Raw genomic sequence first — 23,601 nt, 5'->3', positions numbered from 1 at the left:
TACAAAACCCAGTGGGTTTGATAGTCTTTCAATAGAACTGACAGGCAAGTGTACACAGAACTCTGTAACCTGGCTCAGTGACCAAGTATAAGGTGCTTCATTTTTATGGTAAAACAGTAAGCACTGCCCTTGAAGGGCTGTGTCTTTCAAAACTGAAATGCTTACAGGCATGTGTGTGCTTGTAGACACAGCCAGCCCAGCTTCAGGGGAGGGCAATCCAGGAGGCTTGGGGAGTCCAGTGTCCCAGTCTGTGCAGTCACACAGTGCACACACTGACCAGGAGCTGCAGAACCACTCCTGCCAAGCGGAGCCATCCACAGCCAGCCTTCTGGGACAGGACACAGGCTGCTGGCATGGAAAATGCACGCATGAGGGGAGAGCAGCATTTCACTCTTCTGCTCTCGAGACTCTGGGAAGACCAGAAAAAGAGAGAAACTAGCATGGAATGGGAAGAAAACGCATTATGGCCTGAGTAAAGGAAGCAGTGAAGTGCAATGAGTGAGAAACAACCCAGCAAAATTAGAATAAATGGTTTAAATGGGCAACCTTTGCCAACTCTGCTTGTACTTGACATTATTTGCTCACTTTCTGGCATTTATTTCGGCACCCTGGATTACTTTATCAGTACACAAAATATTAACATTCTCCTGTAGCTCTTAAAGAAAAAAGAAAGAAAACAGGGAAAAATAGGGGTTATTCAGGTCACTGAAGTAATTTGCATGTGTTTCAAGGGCAGAATTTTTTTTTGAGGGGTGGTGTTTATATGTACATGGGATACATCACTGGAATTAGCTTCTGAAAAGACATTCACCACATTAAATACTGAGTGCTCAGCAAAAAAGCTTAAGCTCTTAAATAACTGACAAGAGCAGCTGAAAGTGGGCAAAGCAACACAAGATAATCAAAAACAGCTCTATATTATAAGCATGAAACAATGCTTCCTCTGTTGCAAGGTATTTCTAGAGTAACAACAAAAAGTCAAACTGAAACTTAAAAGTATTCCATTCCAAGTTCAATGTTCCAGACAGTGAATGTGTACTTTATGCAGCACAAATGTCCTTTGCTCTTAAAATTCAAAGCCTAATATCACAGAGCATTTGGACAGAAAAAGCCAATTGAATTTACATATTTAGATTTTAAAAGGCAAAGTTATTTTATTTAATGGCCTTTCAGTTTTCCAGAATGGTACCTTGATGCTGTCAGCTGGGTTCAGAGTGTATTAGGCCAAAATGCTGAGTTAGATGTAATGCAAGACAGGGCTGTTAAAAGCTGCATTTAGCTGACCACAGTCAGCTGAGAATCAAACCTTTACTGCTACAGGCAAGTAATTCTTAAAACACTCAGTTTTAAAATAAAGATTAAATAGCAGGTCTGGGTCTTAAGAAAAAAATAGGCTTTTCTGCACAGCAGCTTCACTTTTCAGAGTAGCAATTTAGTTACCAATAGCAACAGAAACAATAAATAAAAAACCAACCAAACAAAAAACCCCAACAAACAAAAAACCCCAAAACCCAGTAACAGTGAATTTCAGTACATTTCTGTTTATCATTCCAAGTGCTGCCCCAGGGCTGCACGTCAGGCTTGTAACAGGGGCCTTGGCTAAAAGGAAAAGGAGAAAGTAAAACAGGGGTGGTGGAGCCTCATACAAGCGATCACAGCTCATGCCTTTGAAAGCCATTTTACTTATGAAAAAGAATACTAAGTATAATCTCAATTTCTTAATTGTATCTGATTATGTGAGTAAAAGAGAGGAAATTCTGAATTCTCAGATTTCATCCAACTTGTTCAGTGTACAATATTCCTAAAGGGCAAGGCAGACAAACAAAAGTAACTAACGATATGCCAGTCTGCAAAGGAACATAATGCAGAAATAAAGCCTCCATTCTATACAAACATTCAGAAGTCTGTATACCCATACCCATACTTAAGCCAAAGATACTTTCATGAAGATACCTGAATATAAGAAGGAAATTAATGCAAATGAAAATTAAGTCTCAAAGAGTATTGAAAAAAATTAGGTCTGATCTATCAGATCTGAATCAAACAAGACACAGGAAAGATTTATTAATATGCACCCTTTTGGCAGACCAAATAAGAAAAAAAAAATCTAAATATTCAGGCAATTACTCCAAGTCTGATATATACAAATCCATAAGTACTTCAATAACTTTTATGTCAGAAACCAAAACCACCCATCTTGTTTCTCCAGATTCTCTGCCTTTAAAGCTCTATGTTGCTGCATTCTAAACATCATCTTTTTGTTGACATAATAATCTGTCCCTTGTTATTTGACCACTACTATTAATATCTAACAAGCCCTGAAGCTGGAAAACCTGAAAGTCCCAACTACTTACCACACTCTATTTCTACTGACATCAATGAAGTTTCCAGGCATACCATGTACTACATTTGATGTTCAACTTCTGATGGGATTTAGTGCAGAAGAACACTGCAAACTAAGCACAATACTGCCATTATTCGTGTTCCTTCAGGCCTGATATTGGGTCAACAGAACGACAATGGTCACACTACTACAAAACCATCTGAAATAACTGAGTATGTTCTGTAGAAACTTAATATACAGGATTTTATTTTCTCTTTAAATTAAATACATCACATGTATTTTATACTGAATGAGCTTTTGCTTGGTTAGTAAAAAAAAAAGCAGATTCTCAAATGCAAGCGAGTTTCTGACTTTGGGACAGTTAAAGAAAACAAATATAATTATATACTGGAAAGCAGCTGGCAGTACAGAAACCCAACAGGAAATACTAATAAAAATTTATCTCTGAAGCATTTTTAAGCATTTAAGTATGAGTAGCTGTGTAGAATTTCTAAACCAATCATAATTAAGAAGTACTTTTTGTTTATATTCTGAAGCTTATGTATATTCTTTATACTACTCTTCTAGGCACAGACAGGACTTACAGGTAACCTAGCAGAACTTGAACAACAGTCTTCTGGCCCTGATTGCTTGAACTGTGTCACTAACACACAAAATTTCTATGCTATATTAAAATAAAACAGCCAGCTGCTTTCAGCTGAGGCCAGAGACAGAAGATCTCCTTGTGGTTACAGAGGTCAAGTTAAAAACCTCAAGGAAATAAACTGGTCAACAAGTTAACCTCAACTATGAGAACACAGGAGAGAGAGCAGAAACACACAATTCTATGGTAGGTAGAAAGAAACACAGGGCAGAAACAGACAAAGAGCTGGGATTACCTTAAATGTAGAAAATAAAGTCCATTAGCAAAGCAAAGCAAAAGGCAAAGAGCAAGGAAGGAGAACACACACCCTCAGCAGAGGGCACAAGGTGGGACAGCTCTGCCATGTCCCACTGGAGAGACACCTCCCCAGCAATCTCTAGAGGACCTGGAAACTTTGGAAGAGTTTAGAGAGACAACACGGATTTGATGACAATAAGCTAACAAAGAGGAGATAGTACCACTTTTTACTTGTTTCTGTTTACTCCCTTCCTGCTTGGTTTCAAACATTGCCCAAACCGTTTTCTGTTACTTTAAGGTTACAGGTGCAGACTGTGGCTTTCCCCCCCCAGGTTCTGTCCTTTATCAAGTATGTACATTACTAATGCAAAGAAGGACAAGAGAAAAGAAAAATCAACTTACAGATTACAGTTATTTCTGTTGTATGGAAATAACTATGTCTGAAGGGCTGTAAAGACAGGTTTCTCCATGCTGCAGAAAACCAGAAAAAATCTGGATGCAGAAAAAGTTTTATGTCTGTGTAAAAAATTTAGTTTGTTTGAAATTTTGTTCATTTGGCACATCTGTTTACCTAAGTTGGATACCAATCACCTTGTCTTCAAATCCACATTTAGAAATAACATCCCTAAGTTTTGCTTGCAAAAGCTGCTCTACAAGTAACTTGCTGCCAACACAGCTCTTTTCACCTGTGTTCGTGTATGTTTGCACAAATTGATAATTACATACGTGCAAGTTTAAACACACTCATTTTGCTTCATTCAGATTGTATCTAATTCTACAACAGCCACCTACCTACCTATCAACACCTCCCAGCCACATCCAAACAAACACATTTTAAAATGGGTTTATTACAAAACTGTTGTAGAAGAATTTCTACTGAAGTACCTTCAGGGTCTGAGCCCAACTATGTATCCATAACTACTGCTTTTGGTGCTGCTTCAGGTATCATTTTTCCACAAGTGACATTCCCACGTGACAGCCTTCCATCTGATCAAGGCAGAAGTTATTTCTACAAAGATATTCTACCACTCTTCAGCAGAGCACCTGTCTCTCTCAAAGTATCGATACTAGTTCTTGAAACCCTATTTTTCAAGATAACCCTGAATTTAAGAATCTATTAAAACCTGCAATCAACATTCCCAGCAGCTAGATTTCCAAAATGTTACGCACAGCTTCAGCTCTTAAGCCCTTATGTCAGGGCAAATGAGAAATTCCAGTATTAAAATCCATACAAGCTACTGTTAAAACAGTTAGGGTTGTTTCTTTTTGTCCTTTAACCCTTTTACACTTTTTAATATTACAGCTGTGCCTTCCTTCAATCCAGAAAAAAGCACCACCATTCCTACTCATACAAGTTCCACAAGCCTACCAGCTGTAAAACCCATAAAATAGAGTTAACACACAAACAGGAAGTTCTATTCAGTAAAACAGGAATCATCCCACTAAGATCTAAATCATGCAGACTTCCAGGCGTTCCTTTCATGCAACCCATGGGACAACTGGGGTTACTTCAGTTTAAGAATAAGCTGCTGCAGTTTAGCCTAAATCCCTTTCAGTTTGACTCCAAATGGTCCCACGTGGTCAAGGCGCAGCTGCAGCTCATCACTCTGGTGTCCCTCCTACGCCGGCTGGGCTGCCCACTATGACCCATGGAGATTCTACTGCCTTCTAGCTCCTCAGTATCACTCTGAAACCATGAACACGCTGAAAAAGGACCATGCAGTCTTCCCAGCTGTGTTCAGGGTGGCCCTACTGAGATGCGCTGTCTCCTTCCTCCCACATTTGGAAGCTCTGAAAAACCTGAACAATTTCTCAAAACTTCATAAGCAAAAAATCAAGCCCATGTGCCCACAGAGCTGAGAGAAGCATCTAAATTTACTACTGCATTCCTCTCTCCAACAGCAGTCTGAAGAATGGCCATGGCCACGTTAACAGTCTTATCTCTCTAGTCAGCTCCCATTGCTGGGGTGCATTTCTACTCTCTACAGAGAACAGGAAATTTTAAGTGTTGCTGCTATTCCATATCCAAAGGGCCATGAAGTAGGAAAACTCTACAATCAAAAAAACCCTTCAGTTTCTCCCTGTTTTCAGTTTAAAGACCAGGGAGATGAGTGAGCAAAAATAAGCTCTACTAAGATCAATGTTCTTTTCCTTGCTTCACATCTTTTCTAAAAGTGGAGAAATGTCTTGCAGCTGGAAGAATTGGAATGTCCTTTGGAACAACAGAGAAAGCTAATAAACTGGACATAACTTTACAGAAAGTCCTGGTCTAAGAATTAAATGCACACAACAGAACAGAATTAAATGCACACATGTCTCTTCAAACTTTTCACATCATCTAAATACAAAAAACCCACAAATCTCTGAAATCCAATGTATCAATTATTTACTTCCTTTTAAAAAGCTGCTCCTGAACTCCTCCTTGCTCTAGCTCTCACCAGTTAGGCACTATTCACCAATTTTTCCCAATACTTGGTTTCCATAACATCTAATTAATACGTGAAGCTCTAGAGCTCTGCTTAAAAAACAACAAAAACCCCCGAACAAATAAACAAACCTACCAAACCAAAAATTAAACCAAAAAACTTCCCACACTTTAACTTTTTCCTTGCTGCTCAGAAATACAGCAGCATTGTATTTGCAAAAGCAGAGAAAAATCTTCTTTTGCACACATTACTACAGACAGATGTCTGCAGAGAGATACTAAAATAAAAAGCCATGCTTTCTGACCTACAGGAAAAGGGTTTTTCCAAGCTTCAGATTTTAATCAAAGCCTGGTCAGAGCTCTATTCTGAACAGCCCGATTTTCCTTCTGAGCCAAAACCAACTTCCATCTAGTACTTTAACAAAAAATGTACCAGTGAAAGCCTCACCACAGGAATCTGTAGCCCACTCTGTTTAAACAACCCCAGCTGGTAACTTCAAGTCAGCAGCACACACAGAATTAACAGAATGCCTTTCGTGTTGCTCTGTGATAATTTCTGTGCATCTCTGATCTAGTGTCAGTGTTTTTTCTAATCAGCATAGCTCCCATCATTCAGTCATTTAGAAAGGAACTGGGGCAGAGTGAAAACTTCACAAGACCACAGAAATTTCCTGAAGAACAACACATTACCTGCCAGATGAACTCAGAACCAGATTTTGCAAAAGAACAGTGAAAATACTCTCCCCTTGTAGGACTCAGTGTAACTGCATAGTTTTAGAAGCTGCAATGCAAGACATGTATGTAACTTGCTTTCTGAGAAAACAGGATTGTGTTGTTTTAAAGGCTCCAATAAACAAGGACGTGGCACCTTTATTATGCTCTTTTCTTTATACATATAAGAAGTATTCAGATTTATTTGTATTTTACTCTGGGGGTAAGAAGCTAATGTTGCCAAAGACCATAAATTTACTCTAATGGATAATTTAGGATCAAACTCATCAGAAAATCAGAAATGTTAGTCTACATTAATAGTCTGAAGTTAAAAATGTAACTCTGAAAAACAGGTCACTCTCACTCAGGCCCATGAGCTCTCCAGCCAGCGCAGCAAAGACCTCAGCATGCCTGGCACAGAGCAGGCATGTTCATATCAGTCACCAACACCTGCACATCTACAGCTACTGCTCCTCCTCAACCAGCATCCCTGGGCCTCCCCTGCCCTTGAACATGGCAATGAGAGCTCTTAGTTACCCTTCTTCCTGGAAGGTAATGCAGGTAAGTAGTGGCCTACTACATTTATGGTTAGTATTAAAATAAGTTTTATTTTAAGTAAGATTTGTTGATAATGATTACTTTTACCTTCAAAAAATCTCTGTAGTTAAAGCAAAAACTAGAACATAATAGAAACCTGATAACCAGCTTAATAACTTCTCACTAATTCAATAATTATTTTTTTCCAAAAGACATATATAATAAAAATTCCATTGCCCATAATACATAACCAGAGTTGAGTTTTTTTGTAACGTAAGGAATAAGCATTTTAGAGTGCATTTCTGTGGTCAGCAGGCCTGGCCCCAGGCCGTGTAGGAGCTGGCAGTACAGCACACACAGCCTGCTCTCGGTACTTCTAGGGCAACAACCACAACCAACTGCTGTCCCCCGCGCCGCCCGCTGGAGATGCAGCAATAATTGCACTGGAGCCGCCTCGCAGGCAGGTCCAGAGCTGCAGCTCCTGCTCCACAGGCAGCAGCTGGGCAGGGGGACAGGGAGCTGCCCCCGGGACGGGCACTGCTGCACCACAGGATGGACGGTCCTGGGTTTGCAGTGCTCAACTCACCTGGGCTATAAAACATCACAGTAACAGTCATACCTGGGTCTTTCTTGGTCCCTTTGCCACCCTCTCGGCTCTTTTTTAGAACGGCCTTTAGCATTTTAAATGTTGCTCCTAGAGAATAACAGAGAGAAACAAAAATAAATGCAATGTCCATTCACACAAGTCAAAACAAAAAACAGGATCAATACAAATAAAACAGTGAAGTAATTACAAGAAACCTTTTGGTAGTCACAGTTATTTCTTACAGCATCACTTGGTTAAGCAAAGTAGTCATGCACAAGAAATATTTCAATACTTTAACTAAGCAACTAAGAGTTTGCTGTCTTCTGGTACAGAAAAGTAATGCAGCATTCTCCATGCTCCACATCCAATTGCAGTTACAGGGCTAAACCTGAGTAAGTTGCTCTAAGATACTCCAGCAAAATAAACTAAAATGAAGCTCTAACTCCTGACCAGAGTTCAGCCGCCAGACTGGCAGCAACAGGAGCAGCCTGGTGTCACCTGGGAATGCCACCTGCAAGACTGTGCAGCAGGGATACCAGCAGGACATGGGACACCCTCCACCTGTGCCCACACACAGCACCCGGGGAACTGAGGAACAAACTCCTCCCCACAAGGCTTTCTGCCTGCCACACGGCACACTAACAGCCAGCCTCAAGTGAGCACAGGTTGGCTGCAGCTGACTGCAGGTTTCAGAGAAGTATGAAGTAAAAGAAAAATGTATTTGGGCTGATCAACCTGAAAGACAGTTCTTTCACAGAAGCAACCAGTTACAAAGCAAGGAAAACAGAATGGAAGGAATTATGAACATCACTTCTTTCCCAAAAAGCTTTCTGGGAGCATCTGACAATTGTAATTTCATTTGTTTTCTCTACTGAAATATTCAAAAAATACCTCATTTAAGAAAACTTTCCGTACAGAACATGCAACAAGAAGGGGGGAAAAAAGTAATCTGACTATGCTGTCTAATGTAACAGACTGCTATGAACTCCACATGAATCAACAGGAAAAGTCTTCCATCCAAAAACTATGGATTCCTCGGAAAGTTCTCTTTATTTGATGAAATAAAGCAGAGAAAGAGAAATCAGTACAACAGAATTGTTCAGCTCCCATGAATAACCCGAAGCATACGCAGCTAACAGTACCCAGAGGACTGGAAGGTTTCCAGGCCTGGCTCATACTCCACGTGCAGCTCCCGGCAGCTTCCCACAGGTGACAGCCAGGCACGCCCCGGGCTGGTCCCCAGGCAGGCAGGGGCTGTGCTGGGGTGGCGCTGCCTGGGCCACCCATGGGCACCCACACGCAGACACCGCTGTCCTGCGCGCTGCCGGGGCCAACAGGCTCTGCAACGCCTCCAGCTGCTTCCCAAAGCAGGGAAATTACCCAGCCCTCTCCAGCTCAGCATCAAGAAAACTGAAAAAGCTCGCAAACACAGCCCCAAAACCGGATCATCTACCCGAAAAATGAAATACACTGAAAGGAAGTAATTTATGATTACTTATTGGATACAAAGCAAAATAAATTAATCAAATTATCCATCCACCATGTTAGAAAGCCTGCATTATGCAATGGTAGGACCTGAAGGTGCTAATGAATTTCAGAATCTAAGAAAGGTACTTTACATACATAGCTAGAATAGAGTGGCAAGGGGGAGAAAAAAAAAAGGAAGACCTGAAAAGTCACATATTATATTTAACTTTCTTGTTTTGCAAATACAAGTGTGAATTTTCTATTAACCAGGACAGACAGGCTTCATATAGAACTGCAACTCTACAGTATATGTCATTCCTATTCCTAGAATATAGATAAGGGCTGATGAGAGACCAAATAAAAGGAATCAAGGACAATTCCATCCTAGATTTTCTCTTTTTGGAATTGAGGCCAATTTCCCTACTGTGCGAAGAGTTCTTCGCTGATCTGTTCTAACACAGAACACGACTGGCATGCAAGATGGTTGCTTATTCAGACCACAATCAGTGCAGATATGAAAAGTGCCTACTACCTGGAAATGAAGTCCACTTCCTTCCTTTTCCCCTACAAAATGAAATGCAGAAATAAAGGTAAGTACTTCCAAAGCAACTCACCTTTTGCTATGTGAGTTATGCACACAGAGAGAGCTAACCCTAAGGGCTGCAACAGCAAAGCAATAGCAATGCTCTTTGCTTGCAAGCTGAAGGGTATAAAAATAAACTGTCTTCTGAAGCAATGCTAAAACCACCACCTTGGGTCCAGTACAACATCATTGGCATTCCAGAGCGTGCAGGTGAACGCTGAGGGAATGAACCAACTGCTACAGCTTAGAAATACTTCAGACAGTGTTAGCAAAAAATAAAAAAACCAAAGCCAAAAGATATACCGACGTTATTTGCACCTACTGTGATGCTTACTGACATACATGCAAGGGCATTTCAGCTTCAGGTAACGTATTTGTTCATACCCATAGTTCACACCTCAGTAACACCAATTAAAGTGAACAGCAAGAGTGTGCATTTATAATTTCTCATCCCTTGAATCGGGCACAAGAGACTAGATCTTGTTCTGTTTTAAAGGTAACTGTATTAATGGGATATTTTACAGTAATGCTGGCACGTTGTCTTTCTAAGCACACTGCACTTTCTCTCCTTCTCACAGCTAAGCTTAAGTAGAAAAACTCCCTGACTCAGACATCAGGAACCCTTTCAGCTACTGCAATTGCTTCACTTTGGTAAACAACTCCAGTTCATGATTTCTTAATTCCAATTTTTAAATTCTGCCATGAAACCACTTGTTTGGTGTCTGCTGGGTTTTTTTAAAGATTTAGAAACTATCATTCCCATTTAAAAATGGGTATTAGATGTGGACTTGTTATCCCAGAGCATTAATAATAACAATGTCTCAACAGAACTCTACTGCTTGTTGAATTGAAGACCCTGTCAGCTGCTGACAAAGGTGGACTCCAGCTCACACCAAGAGCATTTTCAAATGGATGCTGTCCTCCCACCAGTTCAACTTCAGATGCAGAGGACATTGCATTCCATACATGCTTCCTGCTCAGAGCATGAAGGGAAAGGGCAGAAAGTCCCTTGATTCAAGAATTTATAATGATCAGCTTCTTCTGAACAACTCCAAAGCATCGTCAGCTTTATAAAACAGAAATCTTAGGTCATGGAAAGAGTCAGGAGCACAGGCACACGCAACAGTTCATGTCTCAATCTTTGTAAATTAAATACTTCATTACCTGAGGAATCCCCTCTGAAAAGCAGAGATGGAAAAATCTCCCCACATTTTCACTCAGCCTGCAAGTCTCTCCTTAAAACTCAGCAACTTCCTTGCAAGGGAGTGTTTTCCATGTAAAACTCCTGCTGAAGACACCAACATCAGGAACAAGATGATTCACAGCTCTTGTTGCACCTCCCTCACCTTTTGGAGAGGGTTATTTTCAAAGATCTACCCACAGGAGTTCATCACTACTGCAGAGGTCAAATAAACCAAGCCCACATGGCAGGTACACACCTGAGCTAATGCCCATGGACTCCTGACATTTACACTCCTTACATTTACACTCCTTACATTACTACCCACAGCTGCGTTCAAACTTCCAGATTTAGATCCTGAAAACCAGTGAGCATTTATTTGCAAAGAAATCCAGGGTAGAACATCTTAGTCTACTGTCTGCACGGAAGTACTTAAGTATTTGCCACCTTTCAGTGGGGTTTATGAAACACATACTTCAAATAATCTGCATTTTTAAAGTGCATTTTGCATTTTTGAATCCCAAAATCCTAAGCTTCAAAAGAAAACTTCATTTAGTCAGAACTGCTTTCACTGCCTACAAATACATTCAGAGTGTCATTCTATGTGTCACACAGAAAAGTTCCAACACTTCCCTTTTCTGGCAAATTCAAAGTCCTTTAGCTGAACTGCAGATTTCAAACAAGAGGAATATACACCAAAAAAACAATACTTAAAGGAGCAAGGTATTACTGATCCAACAAATCAAGTAAGTAAAAAATTCCTTCAAAATTACTACATTTTGTAATAAACAGAGGGCATATCCCCAGATATGTGACTACTAATTCATTAATGAACAGACATTTGAAGAGAATAGTGTTTTTACTTTTAAGACACAATTTCCAGTGAGATATATTTGTGTTATGATGATTCAAATGCATGAACGAAAATGATAAAGCATACACTGGAGAGGTCTGTCCCTGACCCTTTGTCCCTACAGCCAAGTAAAAAGAGGCATATATAATGTTTCCAATGCACTATATTTAGCCAGACCCACTAAAGTTAAATAGTTATTATTGAAATATTTTTATACAATACCCTAAACAATTTACCCTTTGTAGGCATTTCTCATGCACAAAGATCAATCTAAGTACAAACCAGATACAGATACAAAACTGACAAGCCATAGTACGTTTGCATCATTTGCTCTTCACTCAATCTTCTAATCATTATTAAACCTACCAGTGAGATACTCCACATTTCCTCCCTCTCATCTGACCCAGTGAAAGCTATGCAGCAGTTTAAAAGGAAACTGCAAAACAACAGCAAGGTTTCCAGTTTGTTATTCACTTCTGAAGTGGAATTACGCCCTGAAGCACTATTAAAATACAATAAGAGGTGAAAGATGAGGAAGCGTGAGAAAAACCTCATTATCATGTTAGCTGTTAGAATGTGCTTCTGCAGTAGCTTTTTTCCCACCAGTCTAGATCTAGATTTAATTTCTCAGATGCCAGAGCTGTAACTATTATGCCCTGCAATCACCTAGTTTTCTGCTATGTTACTCTTTTACCAAATTGCTGATTATTCTGGCCAGTATCGCCAAGGGCTGCCAACACACGGGAAAAGCTGGTGGCTTCACTTGACTGCTGTCCAAAAATCTTGGGCAGGAGCCAGACACTGCAAAAACTACTCTTGATCATCTTTTCAGAGATTACTGCTCCTCACTACTTGAGAATACCCTGAAGCACTGAAGAAACTGATCTTCACTGAAGCAGATGGAGAGCACTCACGAGCCAGAACCATTCACTCCAAAGGTCACAAGCCCCTGTCTGAACCAACCCGAAGGATTCAGCAATCCTGCAGATGGAGAATCACGAGTGGAATCACCTGTCTGGCTGCACAGGAAAGAAGAGTAGCAGCTGCCAACACAACCTGAAAATCTTACCTGTTCACAGCTTTTCTGCCAAAGCAGAGGTGTTTTAGACTTTTTGTTCCCATTCTGCTGAGACCCTCCAGAGAAAATGCCAAGACCACAGCTATCTAGCTTTTTCTACAGTCTTCCCTTTCTTCAGGTATGACTTACAAAACAAAATTAAAACTAACTAATCCAAACAAAATCCCAAACAAGGTCAGTATTATGTCCAGAATACAAAAGAGGTGACTTTTTTTCATCATCACAGCTAATTTGCAGGTTTTCAAATAATCTAGTATGCTAGTATGCCTGAGAATTTTATTTTTTTAAGAAACATTACACTAATGACAGCTGTATTTCCTTGAATGCTAACATAAGACGGTGCTGATAAAGCTTCTTTCTATTTTAGTTCCTTATCATATCTAGTTCCAAATCTCCTATATTCTTCATCCTTATCAGGTATTTTCAGGATTTTATTGTCTGCTTTTTCATGGAGTTCTTCTCCTGTTTTACTAATAGTTTTCTCCTAACACTACAGATCTCTATTCAAACATGGGGAACATGCACCTGTATTTGGTGTCAATCTTTTCTCCCCCATGTCAGCTACCCTTAGAAATTCTGGGACAGTATGTTTACTATAAACCCAAATCACAAAATACCTGATCTTGAAATGGTTGGGAATCACAGCCCCTTACTTTTTCTAGAAATCAAATGCAGAGCTCTATCCAAAATCTGTACACAAACAACACACTACTTACTTCCTTCTTACAGGCAGAGATGAACATATATATTACTATGTAAACACTTCAGAAGGTTTTAATATGGCTTTTAAAAGTACACTACCCTGACGTCCAATTGATATTGATGTTTTCTTCCTTAGGATAACTATCCTTAGCTTTAGTTACTAGAGGTAGAGTGATATGTGTGCAACGGCTTGAAATATCCAAAATGACAGAAAGGAAATATTAGGACTCACTAGGACTTCTTTGACAAGGGCAGAGTCACAGAATGGTTAAGGTTGGAAAGGACCTCTGGAGGTCACCTGGTCCAGCCCCCTGGTCAGGGCAAGTCACACAGGAAAATCTTGGAAACCGCTATCAAAAATACAAAGCAAAATTACTTCCTTCAGAGAATGTAACTGTCTAAATTGATCCCTGTGCTGGGTTTGGCTTTGACAGTTAATAACAATTCATATAACATGACAGTACCTCCTGCAACCCTCCTCCTCCCAAAAATAATAAAAGAAAAGCAAGTGCTAAGTGACCCTAAAATGTGGGAGTGAGCAGCAACACAAGGAACACAAAGCTCAAACATACTGACCTATCCAGGACACATCAGCACAATTGCACAACTATACACATATGCAAGAAGAAGGGTATATATCTTGTGGACAATTAAATAAGCAAACTTTGGAATTAAACATTAACATTTTTGAGGATGCCTAAAGAACAGACATGAAATTCACATAATCCAGAAAGTATGTTGGGTACCTATATATACTGCCTCTTCAACCTCAGAGCATCTCAGAACATATGACAGCTCACAGCAGCCTGCAGGAAGGGGAACAATTTTATTTCCATTTCACCTAGGAGGAGCAAAGCCCAGTTTTCTCAAGGTCATACTGGTGGAGCCTTTACAAGATGGCCAGTGGGGTCAGCCCTGTGCTCCTGCTGCATTGTGTCAGATGTGATTCATCTTCTCTGTGCTTACAGAGGAGATGACATAGGAAAAAAGAAGGATCTCACAGCAGATACAGAAGGAAGGAATGCCACTCCCCCGAATCACGGCAAACTGTTAGATTAGCTTGGCTATTTCCTGAAATCTCACTCATCAGAAGGAGGCAAAACAAAAATATTACTCTCCCTGCTTTCCACCTCAGATCCTGGGATGCTGCCTTTTTCTGTCTCTCATGAAATGCAAGCCTTCCATTTTTAATTACCCGCTTGTGTTGTTTTACGGAGCAGACTCGGGCATTCTTGTGTAGTGTAAAGCTCAAGCAAACACTCTACCATCCATGCTCTCCCAACTCTTTGCCCTGAATCCCCTCACGCCAGCGTACAGGGCAGTGGTGCTGGGAGCCCTGGTTGCAGCACAATACCGGCTGTTTGCACGCTCCTGCCCCATGGCATGGCACACAAGCCTCCCCCGAGCCCCAGCCTGGCACGGGGGGCTCTCCTCACACACACACACCCCAGACTAGGGAGGTCATTCACGTGAACCAGACACAGGCGTGCGGGATGACTAACTCTTATCAGCCCTGCAGAGCTCAAATTAAGGACAAGAACATGGAATACCCAGAACATCCCAGAGCTCACTCAAGAAAATTAAAGGCTTGTCTACACAAGGGGGAAAGTGCTTCACATTTACACCCGCCCCCATCCTGCAATAACTCCCTGGTGTAGACAAGATCCTACATGCTTTTACCAAAAATATTAAATACTCGGCAAGCCTGTATTTATTAAAATTTTGCAGTTGTCCTGTTGTTTTCAGTAATTAAACAGCCAAGCACCACTATAGTTTCTAACTCAGATGCCAGAAAGCATTCCTTCCACAGGAAAGCGTCCAAACCAAATAAATTTAAATCCTCACAACCAGAATTTGACTACTAGTGGAACACAGACTTTTACACTTAAAAAAAAAAGTAATTATTCATTAAAATCTTAAGTCTGTGTAAATATTTACAAGTTTGCCAAGACAGGGCATACTGCCTCCCCTTAACCTGCTCCTGAGACACCTACAAGCCCACTCTACATCACATGAGTAGAGTTCACTGATACACCAAGAGAAGCAATGCAATGCAACACCAACAAGAACTCACTCAGGTCAAAATCCTACCAACAGAAGAAATACTGCAAAGAAACAAAATTCAGTTTTTCTCCTGGGGAAGGCTGAGAATTGAAGAAAGGAGGCTCAAGCAAGGCTCACTGAGAAGAAAAGCACCTGTTTTTCCTATTAGCAGAGATGATGAAAACAGGTAGACAATAAACTTTTTCTACCAGATTGTGGGACAGTGTGAGATTCCCCAAATGCTAGTGAGGCAGATGCCTGGGACATGCAAAAGGAGCTTTCTGGAGAAGCCCAGATCCCCAGTGAGACCCAAGGCAGTTCTGGTGGCACACACTGCACACAGAGTGCAAGAGCCTTGGGGGATCCTTCTGCACGGGCATGGAGGAGCAAAAAGAGAAACAAGTCCTCCCTGACAAACCATTCAGCATTTTCTTCTGGTGCAGACTTTTACCAAGCTTTGAACTCCAGCAGAAAAAAAAATAATTTAATGTCACTTTTGTTCTTCTTTCCTTATTGTCTTAAAAGGACAAAGTGCAACACTTTTGGTCGGGGAAAAGACCCAATATTAATTAGGTCTTTTTTCCCCCTCAGACTTTCAAACTATGCCCAATACCTCCAAATGAGTATAAAACACTTTATAAGCTGCTGGTGACATACCACAGTGGCACAAAGAATGGCTTAGACAGAGAATAAATAAACAAAAACATCCACACCAGCTCTGTATTGCTAGAGTTTTGAATATACCAGCATCACTGCATTCTGAAACTGCACAACAGTTTCAACAATGTTCCTATACTCCATTCTACCTTTGCCAAGTATAGTTTATCTATAAAGTAAAGCAAAGTCTTCCCTTTATGTCTTGTCTCCTATCTTTTCAAAGGAATTCTTGCATGAACATAAACATTCTGTATCAGTAGTTAGGGAGCGCTGAAAATTTTATCCTATCATGCCTATGCTCTGTGGCAGAAATATTCCTCTTCAAACTTTCAATTGCTGGAAAATTTTGTAGAAAAATCCAGGAACTCAGTCCTTACTAACACAAAAAAAAAAATCCCTTTGCAACCTCAGTGGCATTTAGCCCAGTGTAAAACAGACCTTGAAGCATATTAACTAAATAATCAACTGAACTCAAAGGCATTTCTGGACAAAACCAGTCTCCCTAAAACCCACACTGAGAATATTTTGTGTTTTGTCATTCTTGCTCAAAAGCAACAACAAAAAAATCCCAAGTAACAAAAAGCCTCACACAACACAGGAAAAGATAAAAACCCACACACAACACAGAAAAAGAATCAAACCTAAGCCTCTACCAACTTCCACCTTATTTAAATTCCAAAAAGCAAAGGTCATATTGTGCTTCTATTTACTCTTACTTGGATATTGTTCAAATACTTAATTGTTAAAGCATGGTCAGAAATATAGATCCTAAGGAAGGGACACCTGCTGAGACAGAAATGGATTCGTTTAATTGTAAATGACTGAAAAGAGAAAAGCACAGTCTTTAGACTACACAAATTCTAGCATTTTTCTAGATAACACAAAGCTGAAAGAGATAAAATCTGAACTGTCTTTTCAGCAATTAAACACCTCTGCTGTTTTAAGAGGAATAGCTTTGTATTTAACTTAAAACTACCAGTTTTTGACAAGTTGTAAGACATATTTACTACTTAAGGTAGCGAAGTTCCACCAGAATCTAAGACAACGTTTAAAGATGTAAAACCACTGTGACCTACCCAAAGGTCCACAGGCCTGACTCCATCGTGGAGCTGCAGAGTTCACATTTACACACAAACACACACATCAAATACCTCCTGTCAGGGCGTTTCCTGTGTGCTAACAAGCTCCAGCTTCTCTCCTGCTGGAGCTAAATTTAGCCATGACTAAGATTGAGTCTTAAAAAAATAAAAAAGAAAGCAAAAACCTCCAAACAATAAACCAAAAAAACCTCACTAGCAAACACAAACAACACAAAACAACAACCTACACCATATACACAACTGCAGTGTAGTGCAGCAAACATTTTACAGGACCCTTTGGCCTTAAAGCAGTTAATTATCAAATATATGAGATACGCAGCAAACAAGCAGCAGCCCTTCACCCTACACACATCTGAAAATGCACTTTAAGGGCTCCACAGAACAGGTGACACCAGCTCCCACTGCTCAGCAGGTGTATGTGACAGCTAGTGACATCCACAGGGCAGGCAGAGGCTCCACCACGGCCGAGGGTGCCTGGCCATCAGAACGAGAGCACTCACCGCAGCCTGCATCAGGCCAAAAAGGTTTCCTACAAAGTCTTCAGGCTTTGCTGCAAACACTGTAATTCTTGAATATTGTAATTACAGATTTGTTTGAGCTAGATGGGGCACAGGCAGGCAGAAAGGTAAGAAACAACTCAGGGACAAGGAGCTTCAGCACTCAGGCTCCTGCCTGCAGCCCCGCTCTCCCATGGCCACACTCCACTGCCCTGCGTGCCTATGGCTTGTCCTGAGCCACCCTCAGGATCCCACACTGCCCCGTGCCCTGTGTGCCTATGGCTCACACTGACCAACCCTCAGGATCCCACACTGCCCTGTGCCCTGTGTGCTTATGGCTCACACTGACCAACCCTCAGGATCCCACACTGCCCCGTGCCCTGCGTGCCTATGGCTCACACTGACCAACCCTCAGGATCCCACACTGCCCCGTGCCCTGTGTGCCTATGGCTCACACTGACCAACCCTCAGGATCCCACACTGCCCCGTGCCCTGTGTGCTTATGGCTCACACTGACCAACCCTCAGGATCCCACACTGCCCCGTGCCCTGTGTGCCTATGGCTCACACTGACCAACCCTCAGGATCCCACACTGCCCCGTGCCCTGCGTGCCTATGGCTCACACTGACCAACCCTCAGGATCCCACACTGCCCCGTGCCCTGTGTGCCTATGGCTCACACTGACCAACCCTCAGGATCCCACACTGCCCCGTGCCCTGTGTGCCTATGGCTCACACTGACCAACCCTCAGGATCCCACACTGCCCCGTGCCCTGCGTGCCTATGGTTCACACTGACCAACCCTCAGGATCCCACACTGCCCCGTGCCCTGCGTGCCTATGGTTCACACTGACCAACCCTCAGGATCCCACACTGCCCCGTGCCCTGTGTGCCTATGGCTTGCACTGACCAACCCTCAGGATCCCACACTGCCCTGTGTGCCTATGGCTCACACTGACCAACCCTCAGGATCCCACACTGCCCCGTGCCCTGTGTGCCTATGGCTTGTCCTGAGCCACCCTCAGGATCCCCCCAGGGCCCTGACAGCTGTGACACCTCTGTGCCAGGCAGGCTATGCGCCACTGTCACCTGGCACCCCCCCTACATTCTGACAGAGCTGAGCCACCAGGCATCTTTTCTTAAAAATAAAAGGTGATAAATTCCATTAACACTTGCATCACTAATCGGCGGGAATTCTGCTGCAGAGCGAGATGAGATTGCGAACAATTCTACTGTAGGCTGTGGTGGTTTTTTCTCTTTTAAGACCACCCTGTATTACAGAACTCTAAAACATGGAGGAAATCTGCATTTAATGATAATCTACAAGTTCCAACTTGCATCACCATGAATTAAGGGCAGCTGATATAAACCAGTCCAATATTCAAAATACATATCTGTAACTTTGTATATATTTTATATATTGCACATATTCATTATGTAGTTACAATATTTAAGATCACTAGAACTTTAAGCTGCATATAGTTTTCCAATTTCATACACACCCAGATACAGCTGAATTCTCTAATGCACATGAGGAAGAACTAGATGACTTCAAGACCAGCTGCATTCACAAAATTATTTTGGCCATTTAGACTGCAAAAGTGCCTGAGAAGTGCTTCACAAAGAGTGCCTCACTGAGTCAGTCACCTCACAAACACTGCAAACCATAACCCTGCACCTGTTGACATAGAGTGTTTACAGGAAAAGGTCAGACAGGCGTAATTCAGTGAGCACTGACACCAACTTCCACGGCATCCAGACTGTAAAGGCAGCTTTTGACTTGACCAGACACTTAAATTTCAGTAAGGGCCGTGGCAGAACTCGCCGCTGCCATCACTGCACATACCTCCTGCAGCCCAGCAAGAATCCCAGGCTGAGGTGTCACACCAGCCACGAGGCTGCCAGCAAACTGTTCTGTGCCAGCACCCAAGGACCCAAGACACCACCGGGACACCTCACATCTGTCCACATCTGGCTGATCTGCATAGCCGGTCACTCCAAAAGCCAGAGGAGCTTCTGCTTTCAAACTGGCACCTTCATTAGAAATTAGTATTCCAGATCGAGAGGAGAAAATATGTGAAATATTAAATTGATGACACCACCTCAGGAAGCAAAGCCCATGTGCCAGCAACGCTTCCAATCACTCAGTGCAGAAATACCTCTCACAGGCACAGCTGCCTGGCCCTTTGTTCCCACACTCTAATGAACATCCCTCAGGCACAGGAGTATCTCCATACTTTACAAGGAGGCCAAGCACTGAAGCTAAGATATTGCAAAATTGAATATTCTAGTAACAATGTACCTTTACAGATTAGGCTTATGGCTTAGCAAGCCTCCTCTTGGTGAGAGGGGGAGCAAAAACAAAATTCCAGAAACACAGCAAGAGAAACAGGACTTTCAGAAGTTAAAGTAATTCCATGAACACAAACTAGAATGCATATACTTCAAGAAGCAGGAGTGACGATGATGGATGAAAAAAGCCTACACAGTGATGTATCACCTACACAGCACAAAAATCTGAAATCACTACACTGGATAAACCTCTCAAGGTTTATGAAGCTGGAAGACAGGGAGGGGGAGCAAGAGGACATTTTAGCTATGAAAGGAGACCAAAAGCACCCTGTTTGACTGAAGCACAAACCAAGTGAAATAGAAACTGTGCTCCAGTTCAGACTCTCCTACACTCCAGTGAGCAGGAGATGGACACCACAGGAGACTCCAAAATATCTGTGGAGAGCCCAAACACAGCATAGAGATCATCCCCTGAGCTCTACAGTTTTATACTTAGATAAATAATCTAGTCAATTAAGCATGCTGAAATACCTCTACAGAACTTCTCAAGTACAATGAATACAGAAGGATTAATTCAGTCATGCTAAACAATGAATTTTAAAAGGAAAGGATAGTAGGAGACAGCAGAGCAAACAAACATATTAACATTAGACCACACAATAGATATTCTGCATTAATGAGCAACTGATCCCTTTATTTACTTCCCTTCAGGATAAGATCAGAGAGGTTAAGGCTCCACAAAAACAAACTTATTAAAAAAAAAAAAAAAAGATGCACTTATCAAACTAAACTTAAACACAAAACTAAATGCAGTGAGGATCACGTAATGTTCCAGAGGTTGCTTCTGGGGTTTCTTCAGTTTGGTGTTATGCTATGCCTTCAATACTCAGAGGTCAGTTTTCTAACAGTGGTGCTTCCTATACACAAACATATTGTTAAGAAATAAGACCTTACACATTTGTTAGGCCATATGCTGAGATCTGAGATTTTTTTTTCCATTGCCGCAGCTTTGTGATAAAAAAACTCTCCAACCTCCACATCAAGTCTTGGGAGCTGAAAGCAACAAAAAGACTTGAACTAACCCAGTTTTCTCAGACTTTCCCACACATAAAACCTAAAGCTGACCTTTATCTATTTTTCCAGAAAACATGAAGATCTAACTCCTGAAAGAGCCTGAAATACCACTTTTTAGTCAAAACAGCATCCCTACATATAAACCTTAATTTTAAAATAATGGATATAAATTACAATTTACAGATATTTATGGATGTCATTACAAATAACTAACAGATCAGGCTGATATTCTTACATGCACAGGAGTTTAAAAACTTGCTAAACAATCTTTCACCTTCAAAGAAAGGTTTAATCTTGATAAGAGGAAGAAGTTCAGCTAAAGAAAAACAAACACCTCTGCTTAGACTGCTCAGCTGCCATCCAACATATAATTCAGATCACAAAGTTGCCATGGCATCAACTTCAGGACTGTGGTCATACCCACAAAATGTCTTTTTTCCTACATACTCTTATGGGAAGCTGAGCAACTCTGGCCATGAACCAAATATGTTTTGGCTCTAAAGCAGATATAATTCATCACCATTTGGACATTCCAATGGTTAGCGACACTGAGAAAGCAAGGCAACCAGAACTTCAGAGCATCCACATAAACGAAGCGCTGAATGCACTACCCAAACAGTGGCAAAAAGAAGCAGTACTTATGTTTACCTTGCTCACTGGCACTATTTAATAATATATTCCCATTTTTCACTTAAACAGCACTTATACAGCAGATCAGAACAAGTGGGAAAGGTTCATTTTTGGCCACTGTATAATAACAGTGGAAGGAAATTTTCTAGGATCTAAGGCATCACACTTATTTCCCAAATTCCCTGGTATTTTCAATTTTTAAGTATCAGGCTATTTTTAAGCAACAGCTATCAAAAATACGAGGTAACATAGAACTTCTGCATATACTGAATAATCCTGCAAAACTCTGAAGTAGGCTGGATGAGTAAAACATTTAAAATACTCCAGACCAGCGAACAAACCTCTTGCCAACTGTTTTTACACCCAGCAGTCACAGAAGCCCAAAGTAAACCTCCCACATCCTCAGCTGTTAGCTTTCCAAATGGTGCAAAAGCACCGGCTTCGTCAGAGACCGCCATGTAAGGCAGAGCAGGCGAGCGCCACTGCCACCCGCGGGGCTACAGAGCAGGGACCACGGGCAGGGGACACATCCGCATCACACCCAGGCGCATCCAACCTCCTTCCATCCCCCGGGGTCCAACGCCACACAAAGGTATCTCCAGACACATTCTGGTTTTGAAAACAGCAACTCAGGACCCAGTCCCCTATCTAACAAATATGCATTATGAGGCTATGGCAAACAAATACTGAGAAAGCAGAAAGCTTTAAGAAAGTCTGCTTTAAAATACACTGTTACTATACACTATCAGTAACTCACGTATTAAAAACTAATCAACTTATTGTTTTATCATTTTATGCTTGAGATCCCAGCAGGGAACACTGATGACTTCTCGGGCAGACCCTTCTGCCCCAGCCGTCAAAAGAAGGTCGCTGCCCACAGGCACACACGTGTCCCATCCCATCCCCGCACGGCCGAACCCGCAGCCCGGCTCTGCCCGGGCCGTTGTGCCTCTTCTCAGGGGCTCTTCCTCGCCTTCCAATACCGAAACCAAACAGAAACACCACCAAGAAAGCAAGTTTAGAAGAAAGCAGCTTTCCCCCCCCCCCCCCCCCCCAGATCTTTACTGGTAAAGGCACGAAAACCGCCCCAGTCACCGAAACGTGACAGTGCGGGCCGGAGAGGCGGAAATCCCGGCCGGGCCCCGCCCGGGCAGCGCCTCCCCCGGACCGTGCCGGCCCCGGCCACCCCGGGCCACTCACGAGCGGTGGGCCACCCCCGCCGGCCCCGGGCCGCGCCCCTCCGCGCCCCTCCGCGCCCTGCCCCCGGCCCGTGCCTGCCCGACATGCCCGCACACGCTCCTCCGCCAGAAAGTTTCACCGGCGGCTCCGCGCCCGCCGACCCCGCGCAGCCCCCGGCCCGGCCGGGCGCGGGGCGAAGAAGGGAAGGAGAGGAAGAGGCAGGGAGGTCTCACCCAGCGGCGGGCCCGGCCCCTCGCCTCGGGCTCCGCGCGCGGCCCAGCCCGGGCTGCTCCGGGCTCCTCCGGGCTGGGCAGGCGCGGCGGCGGGATGAGCTCACGGGAGGGGCGGCGGCAGCGCCCGCCCCCCGCGGGACGGGCTGGGGCGGAGCGGGGCCGGGCTGGAGCGCTGGGTGAGGCGCAGCGAGGCAGTGCCCGCTCGGCCGGGCCGCCCTTCCACGGGCTGCGGTGCTGCTCCACAAACGCCGACCGCGCAGCCCCGCAGAGCCGGGCCCGGGCCCGCGGACCGTGCGCTGCTCGGAGCGCCCCACCATCCGTGCGCTCCGCACGGCTGAGCTCTGCTCCTGGGAACCCACTGGCACAGCTCGGGGCTGGGGGCTCCTGCCCCGAGCCCCGCACCGGAGGCCATCCACTTCTACCCAAAGCAGCCTTCCATCAGAAACACGAAAGTAATCGCATCGGAGCTTATAAAGGCTGCACACGGCAAAAGACGAGTGGAATATAAATAATATAAATAATAACGGCAGCTCTGGAGCAGATTGCACAGA

The 23,601-nt window shown here is 42.9% G+C and overlaps 2 protein-coding genes across 8 annotated transcripts in view; one reads left to right on the top strand and one right to left on the bottom strand.

The window, feature by feature from the left end:
- The window catches only part of TANC1 (tetratricopeptide repeat, ankyrin repeat and coiled-coil containing 1), a 73,756-nt gene that overhangs the window by 37,410 nt on the left and 12,745 nt on the right, over positions 1–23,601 (bottom strand). For 3 of the 7 annotated variants that reach the window (XM_071435574.1, XM_071435576.1, XM_071435577.1), the window contains exons 1-2: positions 23,051–23,176; positions 7,517–7,591 (exon numbers count right to left, since the gene is read on the bottom strand). In XM_071435574.1, the coding sequence (XP_071291675.1) occupies positions 7,517–7,577 (61 nt within the window). In that variant the 5' untranslated portion in view covers positions 7,578–7,591; positions 23,051–23,176. Of the gene's footprint in view, positions 1–2,354; positions 2,416–7,516; positions 7,635–23,050; positions 23,177–23,601 lie in introns of those variants that run through there. The other 4 variants (XM_071435578.1, XM_071435575.1, XM_071435573.1 and 1 more) reach the window with 3 other exon arrangements.
- On the top strand, positions 17,749–23,558 carry LOC139593397 (bcl-2-binding component 3, isoforms 3/4-like). The gene is made up of 2 exons (XM_071434223.1): positions 17,749–17,771; positions 22,712–23,558. The coding sequence occupies exons 1-2, from the start codon at positions 17,749–17,751 to the stop codon at positions 23,556–23,558; spliced, it is 870 nt and encodes a 289-aa protein (XP_071290324.1).

This window comes from Agelaius tricolor, unplaced genomic scaffold (assembly GCF_023055355.1).
Source record: "Agelaius tricolor isolate 1412-34295 unplaced genomic scaffold, bAgeTri1.0.p SCAF_10, whole genome shotgun sequence".
Taxonomy (NCBI): Eukaryota; Metazoa; Chordata; class Aves; order Passeriformes; family Icteridae; genus Agelaius; species Agelaius tricolor.
Note: the sequence above shows the minus strand (reverse complement) of the source record. Positions and strands in the feature narration are given on the sequence as shown.